Source organism: Cucurbita moschata, unplaced genomic scaffold (assembly GCF_002738365.1).
Source record: "Cucurbita moschata cultivar Rifu unplaced genomic scaffold, Cmos_1.0 Cmo_Scf00005, whole genome shotgun sequence".
Lineage (NCBI taxonomy): Eukaryota > Viridiplantae > Streptophyta > Magnoliopsida > Cucurbitales > Cucurbitaceae > Cucurbita > Cucurbita moschata.
The window spans coordinates 3,827,079-3,850,103 of NW_019268521.1; the positions used below are offsets into that span (position 1 = coordinate 3,827,079).

The 23,025-nt window shown below is 39.2% G+C and overlaps 4 protein-coding genes and 1 long non-coding RNA gene across 7 annotated transcripts; 3 read left to right on the top strand and 2 right to left on the bottom strand.

Annotated features, from left to right (window-relative positions):
- Positions 1-711: 711 nt before the first annotated feature.
- On the top strand, positions 712-9,863 carry LOC111443574 (uncharacterized ATP-dependent helicase C29A10.10c-like). 2 transcript variants are annotated; one of them, XM_023081445.1, is made up of 9 exons: positions 712-875; positions 1,929-2,235; positions 2,380-3,375; positions 4,267-4,455; positions 4,907-5,002; positions 5,108-5,270; positions 6,203-6,332; positions 6,427-8,193; positions 8,322-9,863. In XM_023081445.1, the coding sequence occupies exons 2-9, from the start codon at positions 2,037-2,039 to the stop codon at positions 8,748-8,750; spliced, it is 3,969 nt and encodes a 1,322-aa protein (XP_022937213.1). In that variant the 5' UTR covers positions 712-875; positions 1,929-2,036; the 3' UTR covers positions 8,751-9,863. The 2 variants fall into 2 exon arrangements, with proteins under 2 accessions (XP_022937213.1, XP_022937212.1); XM_023081444.1 differs by having other exon boundaries at positions 1,929-3,375.
- A 268-nt stretch (positions 9,864-10,131) lies between these two features.
- On the top strand, positions 10,132-10,990 carry LOC111443580. 2 transcript variants are annotated; one of them, XR_002710523.1, is made up of 2 exons: positions 10,132-10,286; positions 10,516-10,990. It is a non-coding gene; the product is annotated as an uncharacterized LOC111443580 (long non-coding RNA). The 2 variants fall into 2 exon arrangements; XR_002710522.1 differs by having other exon boundaries at positions 10,132-10,266.
- Positions 10,991-12,349: 1,359 nt separating this feature from the next.
- LOC111443579 lies at positions 12,350-13,152 on the top strand. Its single transcript, XM_023081461.1, has 2 exons — positions 12,350-12,727; positions 12,794-13,152. The coding sequence occupies exons 1-2, from the start codon at positions 12,468-12,470 to the stop codon at positions 12,972-12,974; spliced, it is 441 nt and encodes a 146-aa protein (XP_022937229.1). The 5' UTR covers positions 12,350-12,467; the 3' UTR covers positions 12,975-13,152.
- Positions 13,153-16,246: 3,094 nt separating this feature from the next.
- LOC111443578 lies at positions 16,247-18,218 on the bottom strand. The gene is made up of 7 exons (XM_023081459.1): positions 17,709-18,218; positions 17,502-17,623; positions 16,958-17,071; positions 16,819-16,879; positions 16,658-16,738; positions 16,509-16,597; positions 16,247-16,435 (listed from the first exon to the last, which is right to left on the bottom strand). The coding sequence occupies exons 1-7, from the start codon at positions 17,826-17,828 to the stop codon at positions 16,351-16,353; spliced, it is 672 nt and encodes a 223-aa protein (XP_022937227.1). The 5' UTR covers positions 17,829-18,218; the 3' UTR covers positions 16,247-16,350.
- A 935-nt stretch (positions 18,219-19,153) lies between these two features.
- On the bottom strand, positions 19,154-22,268 carry LOC111443685 (TPR repeat-containing thioredoxin TTL1-like). The gene is made up of 7 exons (XM_023081613.1): positions 22,117-22,268; positions 20,956-21,806; positions 20,492-20,860; positions 20,062-20,395; positions 19,773-19,977; positions 19,599-19,699; positions 19,154-19,532 (listed from the first exon to the last, which is right to left on the bottom strand). The coding sequence occupies exons 2-7, from the start codon at positions 21,783-21,785 to the stop codon at positions 19,380-19,382; spliced, it is 1,992 nt and encodes a 663-aa protein (XP_022937381.1). The 5' UTR covers positions 21,786-21,806; positions 22,117-22,268; the 3' UTR covers positions 19,154-19,379.
- Positions 22,269-23,025: the final 757 nt, after the last annotated feature.

The window sequence follows — 23,025 nt, forward strand, 5'->3', positions numbered from 1 at the left end:
TGTCTTTCTTGCATGTATTATTATTATTTGATTAATTTCAATAATAAATAATAATTTTAAAGTTGGGTAAAAATATATAGATTAAATTTAAATATATAAATATTAAAACGAATTTAAATAATATTTTGAAAAAATTATATTTTCGAAAATACTCTTATTGAGCTCGCTCATCATTTTTGTTATTTTCTATCGCCATCGAATTGTTGGTCATAAAAATAAAAATGAAATATGAGTAAAATTAAATGGTATATTTATTTTTATTTTAATTTAATAAATAATATTAATGGGTTATAAATTAAAACTTAATTAAGCGGATAGAATATTTTACTTTTCTAACTAAAAAACAAATATTACATAAAAACTTAAAAAAATGAAACAAAATTGAATAAATAAGAAATTAAAATATTTATCTATTTTAAAAAACAAGAGGTGAATTTATTTGAAAACATATAATTATACCACGTGTTACCGAATATACCCTCAAATTTGGGATCTGAACTCCCATCTACACAGGGGCGTAGTAGTCAATTCGCACTGAATCTGGGTGTAAAATGTAATTATGTTAATACAGGGCGCACTTTTTGGGGGTTTTCGAAGTGTTGAAAGGATAATTAATATATAAATAAATAAAAAAACCGGGAGAAAATTTAACGGTGAACGGAGAAAATCGGAAGCGCGGAAAGAGTCTCGATATTTCCTATATAAACCCCCATGACATATTGGTTTGCCTCATATTTGCGCTCGCTTTCTTCCTAGCTCTTGCTTGCTCTGACTCTCGAATCAAAGAGCTCCCCTTTCTCCTCCCTTTAATATTTCTCTCTCTTTCTCTTTCTATCTCCATTTATGCATTCAAGGATTCAAGGAGTATCCATAAGGTAAAATTCTGGAAACATGAGCAACATCCAATTTTTTCCTCTTCTTTTCGCCTGGAAATTTGTTGGCGTCCTCAAGTTCAGTCGCCTTCCAGTAATGAGATTCAAATTGCTTAATTGTTGCCTTTGACTATTGGTTGGTTGCATTAGTTTTGAATCTGTACGTATTATTGATTAGATTTATATTCGTCGGTTCGATCTCTAAGTTAGGTTGTTTTTGTTGCAATTATAATGAGGGATTGAATTCTGGGATTGAAGTGATTTTGGTTAGCTCTGGCGGGTTTGGGAATTTTGACGAGCGTAGAAGCGGAATTGGTTGAAGGCGTGTGCATTATTTATCCGTTTCTCTTTTTTTTCTTTTTTGCCCTAGAGAAAAGATGCTTGCTGGTCGTGATTAAAGAATGGGTCTATTTGGTTTAATGGCGGCTCTCTTGATCTGGAGCGATTTACTGGTTTTTCAGTCTAACTGTCTTGCACTGTTTTCTGGACCATGAATACCTAATTGGTTTGACACGGGGACGTCGTTGTTCTGTGTTTGCCAATTAAGCGTTTTGGTCGAATTAAAAGCTTCCCCTTAGTTTGCTCAATGTTCACTTGGCGTTTTGTGTCGTGGTGAGTCTGGTGACGTTAGTGGTTGTCGTTTGGAACCTTTTCTGGAGTCCTGAATCACGTGCGATTTAATAATCTGGATGGGGATTATGCTTTTTAGTTGTATGCAGTATCACAAGCTATGCATTCTATCTAAAGTTGTACATTTTACTTGAAACAAATTTTGTCATGCTTATATGAATGACGTTTTAGTATCACTTCTCGTAGAAGTTATTCCCTCTTGAGAGTTGATTTGCTTACATTGAGTCCGTTGGATCCCTAGAACATCGAAACATGGTGATTGTTAAGCATTTATCAATTAAAACTTGGATGTTTTTCTGCCACATTGATTTTCCTGATCTGTTATTCTTCTGCACATATTTTCCTTTTCATCTTAAACTACGTTGGTGATTCTTTCTTTTCTATTTATGCTATATAATTGTATTTCATTTATGTGTGGACTTGCAGTTGAGGGTCAAGGTTTATTGGACTCGGATCCTTTTCAAAATCCTCGCTGGAGACAATTGTATCAATAGGGACTGTTTACAATTTAGTTTTTATGCATTTTTGTATGACATGGGTTCTCGAGGAAAATTACTATTTGATCTTAATGAACCCCCTGTCGAGGATAATGAAGATAGCGATGGTCTTGTCTTCCAGCCTCAGAAGGCTCAACCATCTTCAAATTCCCATGCTTCGGACTTGTTTCCAGCATCAGGAGGTCCCCAAAGAATGTTAAACAACCATGCATTTTCTCATGCATCTTCCGTATCAGGTTTTCAGCCTTTTGTTCGGAGTAATCTTGGTTCTAATCCTGAAATTGGAGAAGAACAAAACAAATTGTCAGATCAAAATTCAAAGACTACATCATCATCTAAGTTAACTAATGTTCAGACTGCTGCACCTGTGTTGGTTTCGGGTTCTAGAGACACTCAATCAGTGGAAAGGGAAGAAGGAGAATGGTCTGATGCCGAGGGTTCTGCTGATATAAATGGAGTTAGTGTTTTGCATAAACAGTTAAAAGCTTCACAAGAGAAGGGCCTACTTTCTCCTTCCCACGATTTTTCCGAGAACACTACCAAAATTTCTGATACTACCATAGATAAAAGTAGTAATCATGTTCCTTCAACTTCCGATCCAGAGCCAAATGATCGTAAAAGCAACAGTATCCTAAATACAGAAAGCAATGTTAAACTTGATACATCAACAGATAGTGTTCAGGAAGACACTGGGCTGCTTCCGAAACAAAGAGAAGTCAAGGGTATTGAAGCAAGTCATGCTCTAAAATGTGCTAATAACCCGGGAAAGAGGAAAATAGATCAACATCTAGAAGCCAAGCTTGGGAAGAAACGTAATAGGCAGACAATGTTTCTTAATTTAGAAGATGTGAAGATGGCTGGGCCTATCAAGACTTCAACGCCTCGAAGGCAAACATTTCCACCTCCTGTAACCACTCGCATTGTGAAGGAAGTTCACACTGCAACCCAAGTTAATGAACGTGTTGGGGAAAAGCAGGCTAATAAAGACCAGAAACAAGGTGATGTTTCAAGTCATGAAGGAGGCATTTCCTCAGAATCTGGTGAATCAAAAGTGGACAGTAATGGTGATATGAGTTCTGGGTTACTAGCTCGGCCAAACAGGCCAAACAATGATGGAGATGTCCCAGCAGAGGCGTCCTTACCACCAATTCCTAGACATGGCTCATGGAAGGTACCTACAGATCCAAGGTTGCAGAGGAATATGCAGGTATCCAATAGGAAACCAGCTATGTCTAATCAAAGTTCTTCTGACCACAAGCAGATGAATAAGAAGCACCTTTCTGCCAAGAAGCAGAATTCTGTCAGTACTCATCAAGACTCATCAGTTGAACGACTTATACGGGAGGTGACCAACGAAAAATTTTGGCATCACCCAGGTACAAGTTTCTTTCCACACGAATTTATGATTTACTGAACTGATTATGTTTTCCGCATGGAGTGTTGATTTCTTCCAAGTTTATATCAGCAGTTGTGTCAAAAAGTTCCCATCTAATTCAAGATTAGTTGGGCTGCTTTTACTTGCAGACATTTTAAATTTTACAGTCTAACATGCTTTTGCGTTTGTATGGCTTGCAGCTGAGTTTTGCTTTCTAGTTCTCATTATCAAATACTCTCTAGTATATGTACATCAGAAGGAAGAAATTGGCTGTGAAACTATGGTGTTAGTAAAATGCAGTCAGTCTTTTGCCTGCTTATTTTGATTCTATATCATATTCTTACTGAAATTGTGGGTTAAGTTGGATCCCTCTAATAGTGGCTATAAAGTGTGATGTTTGTCTTGCTCAGGCCCACACATAACAGACGGATCCTACAGCTACATGAGGCGGGTCTTCCTCTAGGGAGCCTGCTGGATGGAAGGATATCCTTTCATATTGAGTATTGAACCACAACTTTCCTTTATGCTGGAGTGAAATCACCCTTCTCTATGAAAAATAAAATGCAGTTTACTTGTCTTTTGAATTGAATATTGCTAAATGTTTGTTTTTCCATTTTTTCTCTCCGCTTCAACGTGTTTCACATTTTAGGCTTGTCATGTGGTTATATTCTAAATTTTTGATATTAAACAATGAAGTATATTGGAGAGTACTAATGTCATTATTTCTATAACAACAAAATAACAAAAACAACTCCCATTACATGCAGCTATTGTCTTGTTTTTCTTTTTAAAATTTTATTGTTCGGACTGCTGCTAATTTGTTGCTAGTTGGATGGTTCTCTGTCACAATCAATTTATTTATCATCTAACTGAGTGCATTGTCATGTATCAGAGGAAACTGAACTCCAGTGTGTTCCTGGTCGGTTTGAATCTGTGGAAGAATACATCAAAGTGTTTGAACCTTTGTTATTTGAGGAATGCCGGGCTCAACTTTACAGTACGTGGGAGGAATTATCTGAATCATTCTCACGAGATACACATGTGATAGTTCGTGTCAAGAATATTGAAAGGAGGGAAAGAGGTACTTAGTTTTATATGCAGCTTTTATATTTTCGTTATAAGTTTTTGAAAATTTCAATTTCATGTAGTTTCATTTCTAGCTATTTAATGAGTTAAAAGTTTATTTATACGTTTTGGTTCGTTTTATATTTAGGGCACAAAAAAATAGGCTTGAAAGTTGAGTCTAGTAATTTGTTGGAGCATATTGAAGTTGGTTTAATTTATAAACGGTGCTAACAACCAGCAAGAGATGTCCCATATGATGTGCTATTTTAATTTATGTTTTGAAGATATAATATTTTATCATTAGTTTAGTTGTCATCAGCATCATGAAGGTCTATCTTCAGTTGTGTTTTGCAAGTCTTCCCCTTGTGTGGAAAAGGGCAATCTGATTCTTGTCTTGTTTGTCAAAGTCGCTAAATTCTTATTATACAGGCAGTTAACTAGATGCTAATTCTTGATTATTTTCTTAGGATGGTATGATGTAATAGTTCTTCCTGTGAACGAGTGCAAGTGGTCATTCAAGGAAGGCGATGTGGCAGTTCTTTCATGCCCCAGACCTGGATCAGGTCTGATATAATATTTTCCTTCCAAGCTTATAATAAACTGTGATGTGAGTGCTTTTTCAATATGGCATTGTTCTTGCTAAAATTATCTTTAAATATGCTGAGCAGTTCGATCTAAGAGGAACAGCACTATATCTGAGGAGGATGATGAAGACCCTGAATCTGGTGGACGTGTGGCTGGAACTGTACGAAGACACATTCCCCTTGACACCCGTGATCCTCCAGGGGCTATCCTTCATTTTTATGTTGGGGACTCGTATGATCCTAATAGGTAGGTTCATATTCAATTTCTTCAATTTGATGATGGTTGTTTCCTTGCCATTTTATGTTGACTGAATTATTTTACAAAATGTATATAATACCTCTTGTAGAATAATTTTGAAGAAAAAATCTTTTTTCATTCTGATGGATTGGACTTGTGAGGTTCTAATTCATTGATTATTTCAGTGTTCAATCTTAGTGATATTTCTGTTAACCTTTAATGATGCACGTCTATAATGCTGCTTGAAGGCACTTGTCAAGTATCTTCTCAATGTAGTTCTGAGTGGTGCAATGTGAATTCTACTCGGAAGTATCTTCCAAGTACTATAATCTCATGCTGCACTACAAAGATATTAGCACTGCTTGCAGAGATATCTTCAAGTCCCATTGTTGATACTACGGTAGTACTTTTGAGTTCCAGTTATGAAGAGTAACTGAAAAATAGAGGGTTTATGAAGTCTTGAATGTGAATGAGGTTTGCACGGGACTTGACAGTTCTTTTTAATGGTGTAGAAAAATAGAAGGTAAATTAGGGTTTGATTTGCTTAAACTTATCTTTAAGGATGTTTTTTTTTTTTTGGAATTCTAACTGTTGTTTGGTTTACAAGGAACATAATTGTCTGAAAGGAAGTAAAATGTTTTTCCTCCTACGGTTATCGCATATCATCACTCATAGCTTGTGTCACTTTTATTTCTGTTTGTAAAAAGTTTTTTTTGTTATTAAGCTACATAGTTGTCATTGTCAGCATGGATTTGATGTTGTGGATTTCTTATCATTAGTGGTATTATTGTTTTTTTGACCAGAAAAGGAGCTATTTATTAAAGTTCTTTTTGTAAAAAAAAACCTATTTTCTTCAAAATTCTTGTGGGGAGGATTTCCTGTATGATATTATCTTATATTTTCTACGATTTTTCATATTATTACTATTTTTTGAATAGCAGGATTGAAGAAGATCATATACTTAGAAAATTTCAGACAAAGAATGTTTGGTTTTTAACATTGCTCGGTTCTCTTGCAACAACCCAACGAGAGTATGTCGCCCTGCATGCATTTCGTCGGCTCAATGTGCAGGTAATGGTGTTTGCATTTATTTGGATTCAAGGGCACCTTATGTATTCCCCTTTAAATTGTTACCATTCTGCTAATTGTTTACCATTTGTTTCAGATGCAATCTTCAATCCTTCAGCCTAGTCCTGAGCAATTTCCGAAGTATGAGCAACAGTCACCTGCTATGCCAGAGTGTTTCACACAAAATTTTGTTGAGTATCTGCACAGGACCTTCAATGGACCCCAGCTATCTGCAATCCAATGGGCAGCAACTCATACAGCTGCTGGTACAAGCAGCGGGACAGTCAAGAAGCAAGAGCCATGGCCTTTTACACTCGTACAAGGTCCTCCTGGAACAGGTAAGACCCATACAGTTTGGGGAATGCTAAATGTTATACATCTGGTTCAGTATCAGCATTACTATACTTCTTTGCTCAAGAAACTAGCACCAGAAAGCTATAAACAAGCTTATGAGAGCAGCTCAGATCATATCACTACTGGATCCATTGATGAGGTACTCCAAAACATGGACCAAAATCTTTTCCGCACTCTTCCCACATTGTGTCCTAAACCTAGAATGTTAGTGTGTGCACCTTCAAATGCTGCAACAGATGAGCTTCTTGCTCGTGTTCTTGATCGGGGGTTTATTGATGGGGAGATGAAGGTATATCGACCTGATGTGGCTCGAGTTGGTGTTGATTCACAAACTCGTGCTGCTCAAGCAGTTTCAGTCGAGCGTAGAACAGAGCAACTTTTGGTCAAAAGTCGAGATGAAATCTTTAGATGGATGCACCAGCTAAAGGTTCGTGAAAATCAATTATCTCAACAAATCAGTAATCTTCAGAGAGAACTCAATGTTGCTGCAGCTGCCGTTCGTTCTCAAGGATCTGTTGGTGTTGACCCTGATGTTCTGGTAGCTCGTGACCAAAATAGAGATGCATTGTTGCAAAACCTTGCTGCTGTTATAGAAGGTAGGGATAAAATTCTAGTTGAGATGTCACGCCTTGTTATTTTAGAAAGCAGGTTTCGATCTAACAGCAATTTCAATATGGAGGATGCACGAGCTAGTCTTGAGGCAAGCTTTGCCAACGAGGCTGAGATAGTTTTCACTACAGTATCAAGCAGTGGTCGCAAATTATTTTCTAGGCTTTCTCATGGTTTTGACATGGTAGTTATTGATGAGGCCGCCCAAGCCAGTGAGGTAGCTGTTCTTCCACCGCTTTCTCTTGGTGCAGCAAGGTGTGTGCTTGTTGGAGATCCCCAGCAGCTCCCAGCCACAGTTATCAGTAAAGCAGCAGGAACACTGTTGTACAGTAGAAGTCTCTTTGAAAGATTCCAGCAAGCAGGATGTCCCACTATGTTGTTATCAGTGCAGTACAGAATGCATCCTCAAATACGTGATTTCCCTTCAAGGTACTTCTACCAAGGACGCCTTACTGACAGTGAAAGTGTTGCTAATTTACCTGATGAGACATACTACAAGGACCCTTTACTTAGACCTTACACTTTCTTTGATATTACGCATGGACGGGAATCTCATAGAGGGGGATCTGTTTCATATCAAAATACTCATGAAGCACAATTTTGTCTTCGTATTTATGAACATCTACAAAAGACCGTGAAGTCTTCAGGCATAGGCAAAGTTTCTGTCGGTATAATAACACCATACAAACTCCAATTGAAGTGCCTCCAACGTGAGTTTGAGGAGGTTCTGGTCTCTGAAGAAGGGAAGGATCTGTATATTAATACTGTCGATGCTTTCCAAGGTCAAGAAAGGGACGTGATCATCATGTCTTGTGTGCGTGCCTCCAACCATGGCGTTGGCTTTGTTGCAGATATTCGTCGAATGAATGTAGCACTGACTCGTGCCAGGAGGGCCCTGTGGGTATGCTTCTATTTTTGTCTCCATCAAGTTTTTGCAGTCTTTCTTACACCTACATAGATACATACTTCGATACATACTATTATCTGACAATTTGAAAACTGAACTTCGATATTGTTCTTTTCAACCAGGTAATGGGTAATGCTAACGCTTTGATTCAGTCTGAAGATTGGGCTGCGCTGATCACCGATGCGAAGTCAAGGAACTGTTATATGGACATGGAATCTCTCCCCAAGGACTTCCTCGGACAGAAGGGGTCTACTCAATCTACTTTGCCTGGGAAGAACTCTTCCAACAATAGGGGTCTGAGATCAGTTCTTCCAAGACATAGGACTCTGGATATACACGTGGAGTCCAGGTCTGGAACACCATCGGAAGATGATGAGAAATCAAACTCTGCGGTAATCCCTAGGAATGGAAATTACCGGCCTTCTAAGGCGGCGGTAGAGAATTCCCCAGAAGACTTCGATCAGTCAGGTGACAAATTGAGAGATACTTGGCATTATGGTATGCACAAAAGACAAAGTTCTGCTGGGACTATTGGGAAGAGAGATATTTAATCATGGCTTTTGAATTGGTTTTAATGGTTCAGAGGAAACCTCTTGGTTAATGTTATGTGTGCATCCTCATGATGCTAAGCTTTTGAAGCCTACCTTGCATGCTGATCCTTAGCAGTGTCTGAGTATGTGATTGACTCGAAATCTTAAACCTAAGTAATTGAAGATAAGAAGAGCAAAAGCATACAGTAATGAAATAAGTTGCACAGCATCTGCAGACATCTGTTCTGAGGGGGGAGGATCCATTTCTTTGATTTAGTGGATCCTTTTGGGTTGGCAGCATAATACCGTAAGGTGAGCGTGCTGTTTGAGGCTCATCGTGAAGTTGGGCCACTTAGCTTCTTTTCCTCTCAGTATTATGTATGCATGTTTAGGGATCAAATCACGGCACCTGGATGTTCCATCACGAGAACTCGAGAGCTACGGGCTAAAAATGGGAATTGAATTGGATGCTTGTGGTCAGTGGAATTACTGTCCTCAATTGCAGTAACTTGCAAAAATGGTCTTTGATGATTAACCCTCGTGTAGATGGAGATCAACTCTCTGGGGAGCTGGCCGAGGTAAATTCACACGTTAAAGATGTTCAAAACATTGGTTTGGACAATAAAATGCACGAAAAGATGACAGTTTAGGCAGGTAAGAATGTTTAGGGTTGCTGCAATGTCGTTGTGTTTTCTCGACCTTTTTTGAGGAAACACACTCTGCTCAGCCCTTGTTTAGTTTGAATATGGTGCGAGGGAGCTAAAGTTATATGGGGCTAAAGCAGGTTGGAATAGAAAACAATTTGTACAGAAACTAATGGCCTGGGGGAGCAGCAGCAGGGGTTGTGTTTGAAGGTGTCAAAATCTTAGAATGACGTTAATGCCTAATTGACATGTACATACCATACCCCCCCCTCTTCATTTGAAATTATAGTAATTCTTTTGTTGGCAGTTTCCATCCCTTTTCTCTACCTAAGTTGTAACTGTGCCTACCACATTTAATATTTGTATGAAATTGTGCAGTGCATACGTGTTATTCTTGAACAGGACAAACTCTACACATGGGACTTGGGTTAATGCCCCGACCCATGGCCGGTGTGCCTTCTTTTTAGTAGCTTGCGTATTGAATTGATCATTCCCTCTGTTTTTTTTTACTTTATTTTCTTTTTGGTCCACACAATGGTCGACGAGGATGTTTCTTTACCACATTGTTTAATTCAAAAGGCTCTTTATTTATGTTGTTATAGGTCTGTTTTGACAAGTTTTTAGTTCAATACTCAAGCTATGACGTTTTATGCATTTGATTGATAGTGAGATCTGTATTGCATGGAGAATGCTATTTTAAATCTGCCACCGGACCAGGAGAGTATGATCTGACTGATTGATTTCAAGGATTTTGACATGTCAGTATCTCATTGAATGCAACAAAGGAGACTGCACGTGTTTTACAGGAACATCATCCCGAACTTCTTGGATTGGCAATTCTATACAGCTGTAATAGCCTAAGTTCACCGCTAGCATTTGGACTTCCTCTCAAAGTTTTAAACGTCTGATAGAGGTATCTCTTTTGAACCATTATGGAACCTTGTGGTTTCTTGTCCGTCAAATGTGTCTGAATTTACTGTTCATCTCACACTATGATCATAGTGGTCCATAGTAGAGTTCTAGTAATACTAAACTGCCATTTCTGTTTACCTGCTGCAATTATTTGTTGTTTGCACTGCTGGATGACGTGCTGCAATTATTTGTTGTTTACACTGCTGGATGACGTACTGTTCTGTTTACAGGTTGCAAAGCCTTCCCTGGAGACAAAAACAGCCAAGAAAGTGAAATTCGTTTACTCCAAGAGGACACTAGGAGGATGTGTTCGATATGGACCAGCTGGTGCCTGCATTTGGTGGAAACAATAATGCTGGTTTCAACATAACCAAACATGCTGAGATGATGAAACAATGGTAAGCAGAAAAAGCTCAGAAAAACCTCAAACTCTTCTTGTGAATCCTCAGAGATTCAAGTTCAACTCATGAAGGTTTAGTGTTTGAAGAGTGAAGAGAGTTCCATATCAAACTATGCACTAATCTCTCATTCTTCTTGACAGTTGCTGAAGAAATCTGTCCATTAGTATGTTGTGAGCTGACAGTGATCTAAACATGTTTGGTTGTGTTAATTTTGTTTCAAGTCAATAGTTCATCTCTGAAACAGAAAGATGGTAAGAAACGACGGAACTCTAATGATTTGTGAAAAAGGTGAAACATTCAACTGATGCGTGCATTTAAGGCATTCTTCCAACCACAACACTCAATGCTTCACCCCTATCAAACCATTCTTCCCCACCATAAATTTCACCTCAATTTTTACTCACCTTACTTTACTTTCGGTCGATGATACCTATTTTATGTTAGTTTCAATTTCGACTTTTCTAGAGCCTCTAATAATGCAATCAAGATAACGATGGGTTCTTTGCCCGTTCGGAGATGGAGTTTTTTATGAGGGTGTGGAAACCTCTCCCTAGCCGACGCGTTTGTTTTAGAAAAAAAATAAAAAACCTTGAGGGGATGTCCGAAAGGGAAAAGCTCAAAGAGAACAATATCTGCTATTGATAGGCTTGGGCGATGTGCCAACGAGGACGCGACGTTGGTGGATATCCGGTGTGTCAGGGAGGACGCTGAACACTGAAAGGGGTTGGACACTGGGTCTCGTTGGTGGATATCCGGTGTGTCAGGGAGGACGCTGAACACCGAAAGGGGTTGGACACTGGGTAGTGTACCAGGAAGGACGCTGAGTTTGGAATGGACACTGGGTAGTGTACCAGGAAGGACGCTGAGTTTGGAAGGGAGTGGATTATGAGATTTCACATGGGTTGGAGAGAGGAACGAAACATTCTTTATAACAGTGATTGTTACTTGGAGCATGCCAAGATAATGGTCTACTTCTTCACATTCACCGTGCAATACATGTCGTTGTTGATAGATAAAAGATTCCTTGAAAAAAAAAAGACGCAAAAGCGGTGTAGCGTTGAATCGCAGTTTGCTTGCTTGCACAATGAAAGCGGTTTATTGCGAGAATTATGCAGAAGAAAGAACACAACAATAATTGGAATCTGAAACCTCAACTTCAAGTGAGCTGTGCTCCACATGTGTGAGTCTACGAAGTGTATTAAGTTTATAAATGGACCACTCTAATTTAGTGGACCTTATATTCCTCCTTAATTCCATCAACATCATTCACATACACCTTATACATTAGATTAATTAGCCAGTGATTAATGTCTTAATATTCACTTAAAACTATAAATTACTTCCATTATTGTCTGCTTTCACTGCAGTAAAAAAAAAAAAAAAAAAAAAAATCAAGAAATTTACTGCCACTTTTCATTCCTCGGATTCCCAACACTTGTAGAGAGAGAGAGAGAGGTGAAATTACGGAAATACCCTTCTTGAGCTCAATAATTTAAAACAACTCCATTAAATGATTTTCCAAGTAAAACTACAAATTATTTGATTTTTGAAATTGACAGGCTGACGTGGATCCCTTATTATTTTCTATTTATTTATTCACACGCGTCATTCTCGATTGTAATGAACGGACCAGATTCGTTCCTCAATTGCTGGCTCTCTTTTTTATCTCCTCCTCCTCCACTTCTCCCTCCCCTTCATTTCTTCTTCTTCTTCTTCCTCCTTCAGAAACCAGAACCGGTTTTTTGTGATTCTGGTTTTGGAAATTAATTATTTAAAAAATAATGTCTTTGGGGAAGAGATCACGTGCTCCGATGAAACGCACGCCGAGCATGACGGAGATCACCTTCGATCTGGGCAGCTCCGCCACCGACCAATTACCGCCGCCGTCGCTTGGTTACTCAACAAACACCCAAAAAATGGTGTCCCCAAGAAATTACAGACGCCACTCAGTTGATCTACTACAAGACAACGCTAATTTCCTCAGAGCTTGTTCTCTTTGCACTCGCCCTCTCGTCCCTGGCCGCGATATTTACATGTACAGGTAAATCAATTTAAATCCAATCCGATTTTTACAATATGGGTTTTGAAAATGGACTCTGCTTTTCAGGGGAGACAGGGGATTTTGCAGCGACGAATGTAGACAAAAGCAAATGAAACAAGACGAACGAATCGAGAAGTGCAGTTTAGCTTCAAAGAAAGCAGCAGCAGCGGCGGCGGTGGTGGTTTCTAAATCGGTGGCCGTTCAGACCCAGATCTCCGGCAAGGGAGAAACGGTAGCTGCTTCATAGTCGTGATTAATGGATGTCTCTGTTTCCGGCGTTGTATCTGTTCTATGTATGAAGAAAAATTCCCAGAAACTGATGGGTTTTTGGAAATGATTTAATTTTGTTACTTGATTATTGGGATTAATTGGTTTGAGGAAATTAAGATATGAACATTTGATGCGTTGGGTGTATTTGAATCTAATCCAACAGTCAACTGTATAATATAATGAAGAGGGAGGAAGAGGAAGAGGAAGAGGAAGAGGAAGAGGAAGAGGAGGAGTTAAGTCAATGAAAAACCAGCTCCGGTTTATTCCAGATTGGGTAAATAATTTAATTATTGTGTTTAAATTTAATTAATGAGGGAATCTGAGGCCTTGTCAGCATGCCATGGATTGGGGCCCACATCGCATAACAAAAGACAACACATATTGCTCAAATTGGAGGGAAGATATTCACTTTAAAAGTGATTATACTTTTTAATTTAATTCTCACACATCTCACCACCACACATTTTATAATTCTTTTTTTTTATTATTATTTTTATTTATGTATCCCAATTATTTAACTCAATTTTCTAGTTTTGAGTTAGGTTGTTATTTTCTTTAAAAAAATATAAATAAATAAATATTATTTATCTGTGATTCATACTAATGCTTGACAACGTATCAATAAAATTGATAACAAAAGTTGAATATTCTCAATATTTTTAAAAGTAAAATAGGGAGGGGTGTAACCGTATTCTTGAGGGAGTCGTAAAACAATGTCAAGCCCAACATTGGTTATAGTTAAGATGGAGTAGTCGGAGTTGATTAGGTTTGTTGGATGATGAAAGTCCAACATTGGCTCATTTAGGGAATGATCGTAGATTTATAACAAAAAATACTCTCTCCATTGGTCTCGGGCCTTTTGGGAAGCACAAAATAAAACCATGAGAGCTTATACTCAAAGTGGACAATATCATACATTGGAGAGACCGTGTTCCTCGAATAAGGTTATCAAATCTTATGAACACTCTAGATAAGTGATATATTAATTAAACTTTTTTTTAATACAATTTTTTAAAAAAGAAAATATAAGAAAGAAAAAAAAGACTATAAATATGGCCTTAAATTTTATGTAAGTTGCTCATATTCTTATCCTAATGTGCATCTTTACATGGTTCCTATATAAAAGGAACAAAGATTAAAATTTTGACTATAACCAGAAATTGTGATGGTAAAGAATAAAAATTAATTGCGTGTAGAGAAATTCCCGCGAATCGATCATCTGCACCCACGAGTCGACAAGCGTCTCGAAGCGGTGTCGACAGTGGATTGGGGAATAGGGAAATGGGGAGACGCAAAAATGCAAGCGCCCAGCCAACTGTCGTTTGATGCTCTCCACCGACGTCCAGCAGCAGGAGCATCAGCAGCAGCAGCAGCAGCAGCTCAGAAGCCCCTTTGTTTTTATTACAACAGAGCGCACAGTTGGCTTTTAGGTTCGTACTTCGTATATTACACTGTTTGTGTGTGTTTGTATGTGCGTGGGGGAGCCCCTCGATTGTGTTCTGTACTCACTCACTCACTCCTACAATCCTTCTCTGTTCTATTGCTTTTTTTGTTGGATTCCATTGATTAATTATCATTTATGACCATGTGGGTATTCATTCAAATTTCCCTTCCATTAGGGCCACATTCTCTATGGTGGCTTTGCCTTGTTTTGCATGATTGCTTCAACTTTTTTTGGGGTTAAATTCTAAAGAACAACTTCAAACGCTGTGACGATTTGTGTTAATTCCATTTTTGTATTAGGTGATACATAATTCTGTGAATAGAACAAGATATTTAGGATACTTGGCAGTCAAATAAGGCTCTTGTTCTGAGAAGTTTGCTCTTGTTTCTTTTCTAACCTGTTGCTACATAGCAGGAAGTCATTGAACCAACAACATTCATGACCCCCATTGCTATCATTTCCTTGTTCCAATTGCAATGGCAAACAAGAGATTCAGAACACTGACACAAAAAATGGCTACTGAACTTTCTTTCAAGAAAGTTTTGTGTGAGATCTCACATCGGTTAGAGAGGGGAACGAAACATTCCTTATAAAGGCGTAGAAACTTCTCCCTAGCAGACGTGTTTTAAAATCCTTGAGAGGAAGCCTGAAAGAAAAATCCAAATAAGACAATATCTGCTAGGGTGGGCTTGGGCTGTTACAAATGGTATCAATGCCAGACACCGGGCGGTATGCCAACTAGGACGCTAGGCTCCCAAAGGGTTAGATTGTGAAATCCCATGTCGGTGAGAGAGGAGAACGAAATATTCCTTATAAAGTGTGTGGAAACCTCTCCCCAGGTCGAAAAGTTTGGAAGGAAAAATCTAAAAAAAACAATGTAGGGGAGTGATAGACTTGGGCTGTTATCCTTTGAGTTGGAGAGCAATAGCGACGGCAGTCCTCCATGAAGCCAACAATGGCAGTATGAGACAAGAATGGAATAAGGAAACCCCAACCTGATCCCAGAGTTAAAACTTTACACTCAATAAGTGGAACTTGAGAAGGGGATTTCATAAGAACATATCAAGACATGAAACAAAGATCATAAGATCATAACACATTAAGCATTATCCAAAACATCTCATAATGGTACCTCTACCTCGTGTCCTCTGTTCTGCTCCAGATCTTTCTTGTTCTTCCCACAAAGCTAAATTATAAAATCACCCCATCGAATTATATAGACAAAGGGATGACCACATACAATGTAGCTGAAACTGGTTCACTGTTTTGTTTGGTTGCTGAGAAAACTCACGAAGATTTATGAAACAGAGCATCGGAATCCCAGAAAACAGGACAGTTCAAGTAGGATAGTTAATCCACGTGGAATATTGGGGAGAAACAGGTTTTAAAATGGAAGGATGTTATTGGTTGTTAGTGGGTACTTTGTGATGTCAATGGGGCCCACTAATAGACACGCCGGACGATGTTGAACTTGGTCGGTTCTCGGTCGCTGTTTGGTAATGTGATTGGGGGACCAAGTCAAACCAACCCATGAATTTCTTTTCTTTTTAAATCAAATCAACCATTTTTGGTAGTATTGATATTGAGGTCTTGTAACCGCTCAAGTCCACCATAAGTAGATATTAGCTCATTATGTATCACCGTCGACCTCACAAATTAAAAATGTGTCTATTAGAGAGGCAAATCCAAAGACCCATCTATCTTTTTTTCCTCTTAGTCGATGAGCCATTAATAGTATGATGATTTTCGTTAGATAGCACAGTCCAACATGAACTTTACAAGAAAACGAAAGGAGATAAACTCAACATACATGGAAAATCGTGAACTTGTATCAATCTATGAAGTGCGTCATTCGAATGGAGTAAAATTGTTCGTACATAAGTGATATAAATATAAGAGATCATGAAAATTAAAGGGGGGAAAAGAGGCGGAGATGAGGATCCATTGGTAGACCAACTTCTTCAAACATGGTATCATAAACAGAGTTGGTAGGCCTGAAGAAATTAACCAAAATTTAATCATAATAAGAAATTTGAAGCAATCAATTAGGTTAATAATAAGAACAACCTGCCATCCGATGGGTTCCTCTTCGCAGCAATTAAAGACGAAACATGAGCCGATTGATTCTTCATTCTCCCAAATTTCCCAGTTCCACCCTACAAGTTTTCTGCCATAAAACTTTTTCTCTGTAAATACAAACTTTGTAAATGTGTTACCTTCGTGTATAGAGAAGTCTGTGACGACGACGACTCTCTAATGGTGCAATGCGTTAGAGCAGCATCATCATCTCGAGCTCTCTAACAAAATATGAGTAAGAAAGATCAGAAAGATGATAACTTGAACATAGTTCTACTGATGGTTTAAAAAAAGGTTTGACCTTTCTAGGTTTTGGTGCTTCGGGTCGATCATCATGGTACGAATTCGTCCTGGACTGCAGCCTAAGATGTTTCACAACATATATGAACCAATTCCATTCTCAAATAAGGAATTTGATGAACTTGGAAAACTTAGAATACCTGAAAGGCATGGGATTGTGGGAGTGTGCCTGCTGCCGTCTTACCCAGTTCTGATAAACGTGAGTAATGTTGATGCGATGTGGGCTGGTGCCGGTGGAACGCATGTTAAGAGATCTAAAGAAAAGTTCATAATAAGCATATAAATTTGTTAGAAGTTCATAGATTTCATCCAATAACAGTGTATGCTACAGAGCCTTCCCGTAGCCTATGGAGCCTTCGAACAACCTCCCCTTAATCGAGTCTCCTCGAACAAAGTACACCCTTTGTTCGACACTTGAGTCACTTTTGACTACACCTTCAAAACTCACAACTTCTTTGTTCGACATTTGAAAATTCTATTGACATGGCTCTAATACTATGTTAGGAATCATGACTCTCTGCAATGGTATGATATTGTCTACTTTGAGCATAAGCTCTCATGGCTTTACTTTGGGTTTCTCCAAAAGGTCTCATATCAAGGGAGATGTATTCCTTGCTTATAAACCCGTGATCGTTCCCTAAAGTTCATAGATTTAATCAAAATAACACGAAGAATTTGACCTACAGAGACAAATCCTGGAGAGGAGAGAAGTTTCCAAGGCCTGGATTACTGTTTTGATAGGCTTGATGATAGCTATCTTGATCTGAATGAGCTGCTCCCAATCCCAGTTCCAATCCCAAGCCCACCTGATCATTCAAACATCAACGAACTCACTTAAACATGGATTAAACCAACCAAAATGAAGCTTTTGAAGGCAAGAAAAGAACTAACATTAGAGGAATTGGCAGAAGTGGTATCATGGTTACTTGGGTTGTTCTTGAAGTTGAGCTGAAAATCCACACAAGGCCCAGAGGAGACAGATTCATCAGTGGCATGGTTTTGAGCCTCCATTGCTTTAGAACAGAGAATTGTTGTGGGAATCAAGGTAATGAAATGAAGATATGAGAGAAGTTCTTGAAAAGAATCCAAATGAGAGTAAAAAACAAAAGGGAATTCCTGTGGGTCCAGACTTGGATTGAGCAGCTACAGCTCTACCCACAGATCTTGGCTCTAATTGTCCATTGTAAAACGAAGTCAAATCAAATTCTCTTTTGCGTGTTTGTTTTGATCAATGAAGTGAATACAGATGAAAAGTTTAGAGAAGTTGTGAAAGAGAGGCAGATGTTTTAGCAGGAAGGTGTAACGCCTCTGCATTGGAGTTAATATGGAGATCCTCATGCATGGATCCACCTAATATTCCCAACTCACCAATCCCCCTCTCCACACATATATTTGTTTAGATATACGTGAGGTTTAGATATCCGAATTTGGCCTCCGATGACTCTGACATTCTTCTACACGACATGGTCACGTTACTTGTTTTTCACTTTTTAAGATTGTAGACTATTCTCATGGACCAATATGAGTTATTCAAGCACAATTCGTCCTCACTCAAATACATCTCAAGACAATTCCTAGGTAGATGGTACACTTAATGTAACAGTCCAATCTCATTGCTAGCAGATATTTTCCGCTTTGATCCGTTACATATCACCGTCAGCCTCATAGTTTGAAAACGCGTCTACTATGGAGAGGGTCTAGCCCTACTCCGACTAGTGCCTCGTACCGTCCAATGACTTGACTCTGAATACCATTTGTAACAGTCCAAACCCATCGCTAGCAGATATTGTCCGCTTTAACCCGTTACGTATCGCCGTCAGACTCACGGTTTTAAGAAGAGGTCTAGCCCTACTCCAACCAGTGCCTTGCATCGTCCAGTGACTAGCTCTGATACCATTTGTAATAGCCCAAACCCACGCTAGCAAATATTGTCCGCTTTGGCTTGTTACGCATCGTCGTTAGCCTCACGGTTTTAAAATGTGTCTATTATGGAGAGCATCTAGCCCTACTCCGATTAGTGTCTCGCACTGTTTAGTGACTAGCTTTGATACCATTTGTAACACTCCAAACCCACTGCTAGCAGATATTGTCTACTTTAACCCGTTACGTATCGCAGTCAGTCTCATGAAAAACGCGTCTGTTAGGGAGGAGTTTCCACACTCTTATAAGGAATGTTTCGTTCCCCTCTCTAACCGATATGAGATCTCACACTTAACCATTGAGTCATCGAAAAGGAAAGTGCACCATGTTCGTATAGAAAGTGACTTTCAATTCTTTCGAAGTCTTTCTTAACCGTCGTATTCCCAAGATCGCTATATGGTTTCGGTCCATTCATATACCCATCCTTAAATCGTTCCCATGCCAAAGCAAGACAAAGTCTTTTTCATTCCAATTTCATCAATCATATATACATATGAACAAAAGAAAGAAACCTCAAAAAACAAAACCAATAAAGGGTTGTCTAAAGCCCAATGGCGGCGACTCCATTGGAGTACCCCAATCTGTTGTAAACAAAAACAAATCTTCTGGTTTTCCTCTGTTTCTCTAAGCTTCTGCTTCAACTCAACTGCTGCACATCTTCACTAAGCTCTCTAATGAATGGGGTCCAGAGGCTGCAATCTCCTTCACTATTCTTCCATTTCTGTATATCTTAAAAGCTGGAATGGCGCTCACTTTCTCCAACTTCGCCAAATAAGGATGATCTTCTATCTCCACCTGAAACTCTCCCAAATTCAGCATTTTAACTTCAAAATCTGAACTAAGTACTCAGTAGATTCTTACCTTGAGAAAGTTTACTGATGGAAACCTCTTGTAAACCTGCTCCAACACTTCCAACCCCTGTTTTTGGTTTCCTTTGTTGCAGAACAGAGCCACACACATCCCTGCCAATTCAAAACTTCAAAAAACAGACAACTTTTTACATGGATGCATCACTTTTCTGCTGCAAGTATTTACCAGGAGAAGTAACGAAGTGTCTAAACCGCTCGTAGCTAGAAATAGACACCAAATTGGACCCAAATTTCATGTCTTTGACGTCCTCCCCATGCTGCTTTCTGAGTTGAAGCTGTGCCTCGAACAGAGCCCTCCCCACTTCCTCATTTCCTGGTGTTTCTCTTATCAAAACCTCATAGTCTTGAATTGAAGCCTCCCATCGTTCCATCTGGTCACAAAATTGGGACAAATCTTTACAAACAACCTTAATGGCATCAAATAAGGAAGCTCTTTTGAGGCAAAAGTTACTTACTTTAGCATTGCAATCAGCCCTGCGGAGTCTGGCTTTACTGTAACATGGCTGTGCGTGGAGAGCCGCAGTGCAATCTTCAACAGCTTTTTCATACTGACCGAGCTTCGATCGACAAGCAGCTCGATTGCATAACAAAATTGAGTTATATGGGTCGTTTTCTAATCCTTCACTGTACGCAATACAGGCCTCAGAGAATCTAGATTCCTTGAAAAGTAGATTGCCTCTCAATCGAGCTGATGAAATGAACTTAGCCCATTTTGCCACTCTACTTGCTTCCCTGTTGGTTGGATCAAGCTGTGTTGATTTTTCTGCTGCTTCCACTGCCTCCTCAAACCTGTAAAGAATTTCACAAAACCCCAAAACTTATTACTCACTGAAACGAAGTTCCCAAGTCATAATTTGATGATCATTTTGATATCTTTCTTCTAACCTGCCCATGGTCATGTAAACTTGTGCCTCGATGGATAAAATAAGGGAGCTATCAGATACACTAAATGACTTGGTTAGAGTGTTAGCCATCAGGGTTTGACCCTTTTGGTAAATGGAATATGCCTCTAAATGTCTATGGAGCTTCAACAATGCCTCAGCTTGCAGGGCATAGAGTTTATAAGCTGAATAAGAAACAGAGGAAATTGCATAATTGGTCTCTTTGAACAGAGTGTCCCATTCTTGTAACTTTCTTGCTTCAATACACCTACTCAGGCAACTCTGAAGTGCACGAGCTTTGTTCATGTCGTTTATGTCACTGTAAGGGCCGGATTGTTCCATGTGATCCAGTGCTTTCTCAGGCTCTCCAGTTCTGTAATAAGCAAAATGGCAATTCGTGGTGGCTGAGCTTCCAAATGGCGGACAAGTTTTGAACCCAGAAATAAGAACAGAGATTCGTATTATTACCTGAGGTAGATAGTTGCTAGACGTTGATGGGCTCTTTGATAAGAAGGCTGAATCTTTAATGCTTTTTTGCATTCTTCAATGGCTTCCATCAAACGGTTTAAGCCAATCAGAGCAGCTCCTTTGTTGCTGTAGTAAACGGCGTTCTCTGAATCCAAATCTATTGCTCTGTTATACAAAGCCAATGCTTCTTCATATTTCCCCTTTTTGTATGCCTCATTTCCCATGGATTTCAAAACATCCGGCTCTAATTTACCTCTCACGCCTTGAATCTGTCGGAATTCACATGAATTTCTCCGAATTATGTTCCCCATGTTATTACCTCCAAGTCTTGGACTTGAGTTCATCTCTTTCAGCCTTGGACTGTTGTTTGCCGACAGATTCCCACCTCCAGCTTGCTTCAAATTACCCAAAACCGCGCCATTACTTAAAGATGTTCGGATGTGGGTTCTGGGTTCGGTCAATTGTTGCTGAGAATTCATCGCTCTGGTTTGCGCAGAGCCATTGGAGGACGATGTGGAGCTTCTTGCAGCATCGGAAGGTCGTCGACTTTGATTCTTTTGTTGAGAAATCGACGGCCTTGGTTGATCCAAAGTGGGCTTTTTCGGTGTCTTTTGATCTTGTTCCACCGAGTTTCTGGCTGTTGGCGCATCGTCGGAAACAGAGCTCCGGCTCTTCCTTGTTGGGTTCTCTGTTTTGGGTACTTTTAAGTCGACTGGTTCGGTGTTGTTTGTGGGTAATGAATGCACAGAGGTTTTCTTCAACCATTTGCACCGTCGCTGGAAAACCCCTCTCATAAAACCACAACGAGAGAAATCGGCTTCTTTTTCCATAATTATCTCTGCAATTAATTCCTGTAGAAAAAACAGAGAAAAAACAGAGCAATTCCGACGGCGTTAAATTTCTAGGCAGAGACAGATCGAAGACCACAGATTAATCCAAGTAACGTATTGTCTTTTCCCCCTGAAACTTCTCTATCGCTGCCGTCGTTCAGGTCAGTGAGCGGCGGCGTTTTTCTTTGATCAAATCCAGAACCATTGTTGGGTTCATTCATTTAAACGAAAGAAACTCGACGACCGACAAACAATGAAATGAAAGGAAGAGAAGCCAAGAGAAGAATGCATTAAAGATGTATAAAAAAGGGTAACAAAAATAGGATCATACCTCCTTTCTTGTGTTGCAAGCTTGACGGGAAACTAATGGAGGAAGGAGAAGGAAAGGAAGGGAAAAATGGAGTCTCAGGTGGGTGGGTGAGTGGAAATGGAGCAGATTCTTGCTATATATACAGGAACAGAGAGCTCTTCAATTATTTCCTCTGCTCCACTAATCTTTCAAAACAAAGACTTCCCCCTTATACTTCTTAACCAATTCTGCTCACTCTTACTTGAAACCAAGTAAACTAATCCAATTCCCCATTCTCGAGCATCGAGAACGAAATAATCCTTATAAGCGTGTAGAAACCTCTCCCTAGTAGACATGTTTTAAAACCTTGAGGGGAAGCTCGGAAGAAAAAACCCAAATGGTATCAAAGCTCGACACTGGGTAGACTCCAAAAAGGGTAGATTGTGAGCATTCCTTATAAGAGTGTGGAAATCTCTCCCTATTAGACGCATTTTAAAATCCGTCAGCGAGGACAATGGGAGCAAAGTATTTTTTTATTATAAGTGTGTGAAAATCTCTATTTAGTAGACGCGTTTTAAAACCATGAGACAAACGCTAGACTCTAAGAGGGGTAAAGGGTAAGGTGAGGGGAACAAATCATTTCTTATAAGGGCGTAAAAACTTCTCCCTAGTAGACACATGGTGTGTGAAAATCTCTCTACAGTAGACGCGTTTCAAAACTACGAGGCTGACTCTGGACCCTAAGAAGGGTAGAGTCTAAGGTGAGGGGAATGAAACATTGTTATAAAAGTGTGAAGCGATTTAAAATCATGAAGCTGATGACTATATATAACGGGTGAAAGCATACCATATTTGAACCAGAAGTATGACGGGTAATTTAGAGTGGGTTCCAAGTAACCAACTTTAAATAATACAAAAAGGGATTCAACTGAGGGCGCCATTAATATGTAA

Excerpts from the sequence above, each read along its gene's own strand:
- LOC111443574 (XM_023081444.1), top strand. The coding sequence starts at position 2,037 with ATGGGTTCTCGAGGAAAATTACTATTTGATCTTAATGAACCCCCTGTC. Across the intron at positions 3,376-4,266 it reads AAAATTTTGGCATCACCCAG|AGGAAACTGAACTCCAGTGT; the intron begins GTACAAGTTTCT and ends GTCATGTATCAG. Across the intron at positions 5,003-5,107 it reads ATGCCCCAGACCTGGATCAG|TTCGATCTAAGAGGAACAGC; the intron begins GTCTGATATAAT and ends TATGCTGAGCAG.
- LOC111443579 (XM_023081461.1), top strand. The coding sequence starts at position 12,468 with ATGTCTTTGGGGAAGAGATCACGTGCTCCGATGAAACGCACGCCGAGC. Across the intron at positions 12,728-12,793 it reads CGCGATATTTACATGTACAG|GGGAGACAGGGGATTTTGCA; the intron begins GTAAATCAATTT and ends TCTGCTTTTCAG.
- LOC111443578 (XM_023081459.1), bottom strand. The coding sequence starts at position 17,828 with ATGGAGGCTCAAAACCATGCCACTGATGAATCTGTCTCCTCTGGGCCT. Across the intron at positions 16,880-16,957 it reads CACAATCCCATGCCTTTCAG|GCTGCAGTCCAGGACGAATT; the intron begins GTATTCTAAGTT and ends GAAACATCTTAG. Across the intron at positions 16,598-16,657 it reads AGACTTCTCTATACACGAAG|GGTGGAACTGGGAAATTTGG; the intron begins GTAACACATTTA and ends GAAAACTTGTAG.
- LOC111443685 (XM_023081613.1), bottom strand. The coding sequence starts at position 21,785 with ATGGAAAAAGAAGCCGATTTCTCTCGTTGTGGTTTTATGAGAGGGGTT. Across the intron at positions 20,396-20,491 it reads GTTTACATGACCATGGGCAG|GTTTGAGGAGGCAGTGGAAG; the intron begins GTTAGAAGAAAG and ends AATTCTTTACAG. Across the intron at positions 19,978-20,061 it reads GGGCTGATTGCAATGCTAAA|ATGGAACGATGGGAGGCTTC; the intron begins GTAAGTAACTTT and ends TTTTGTGACCAG.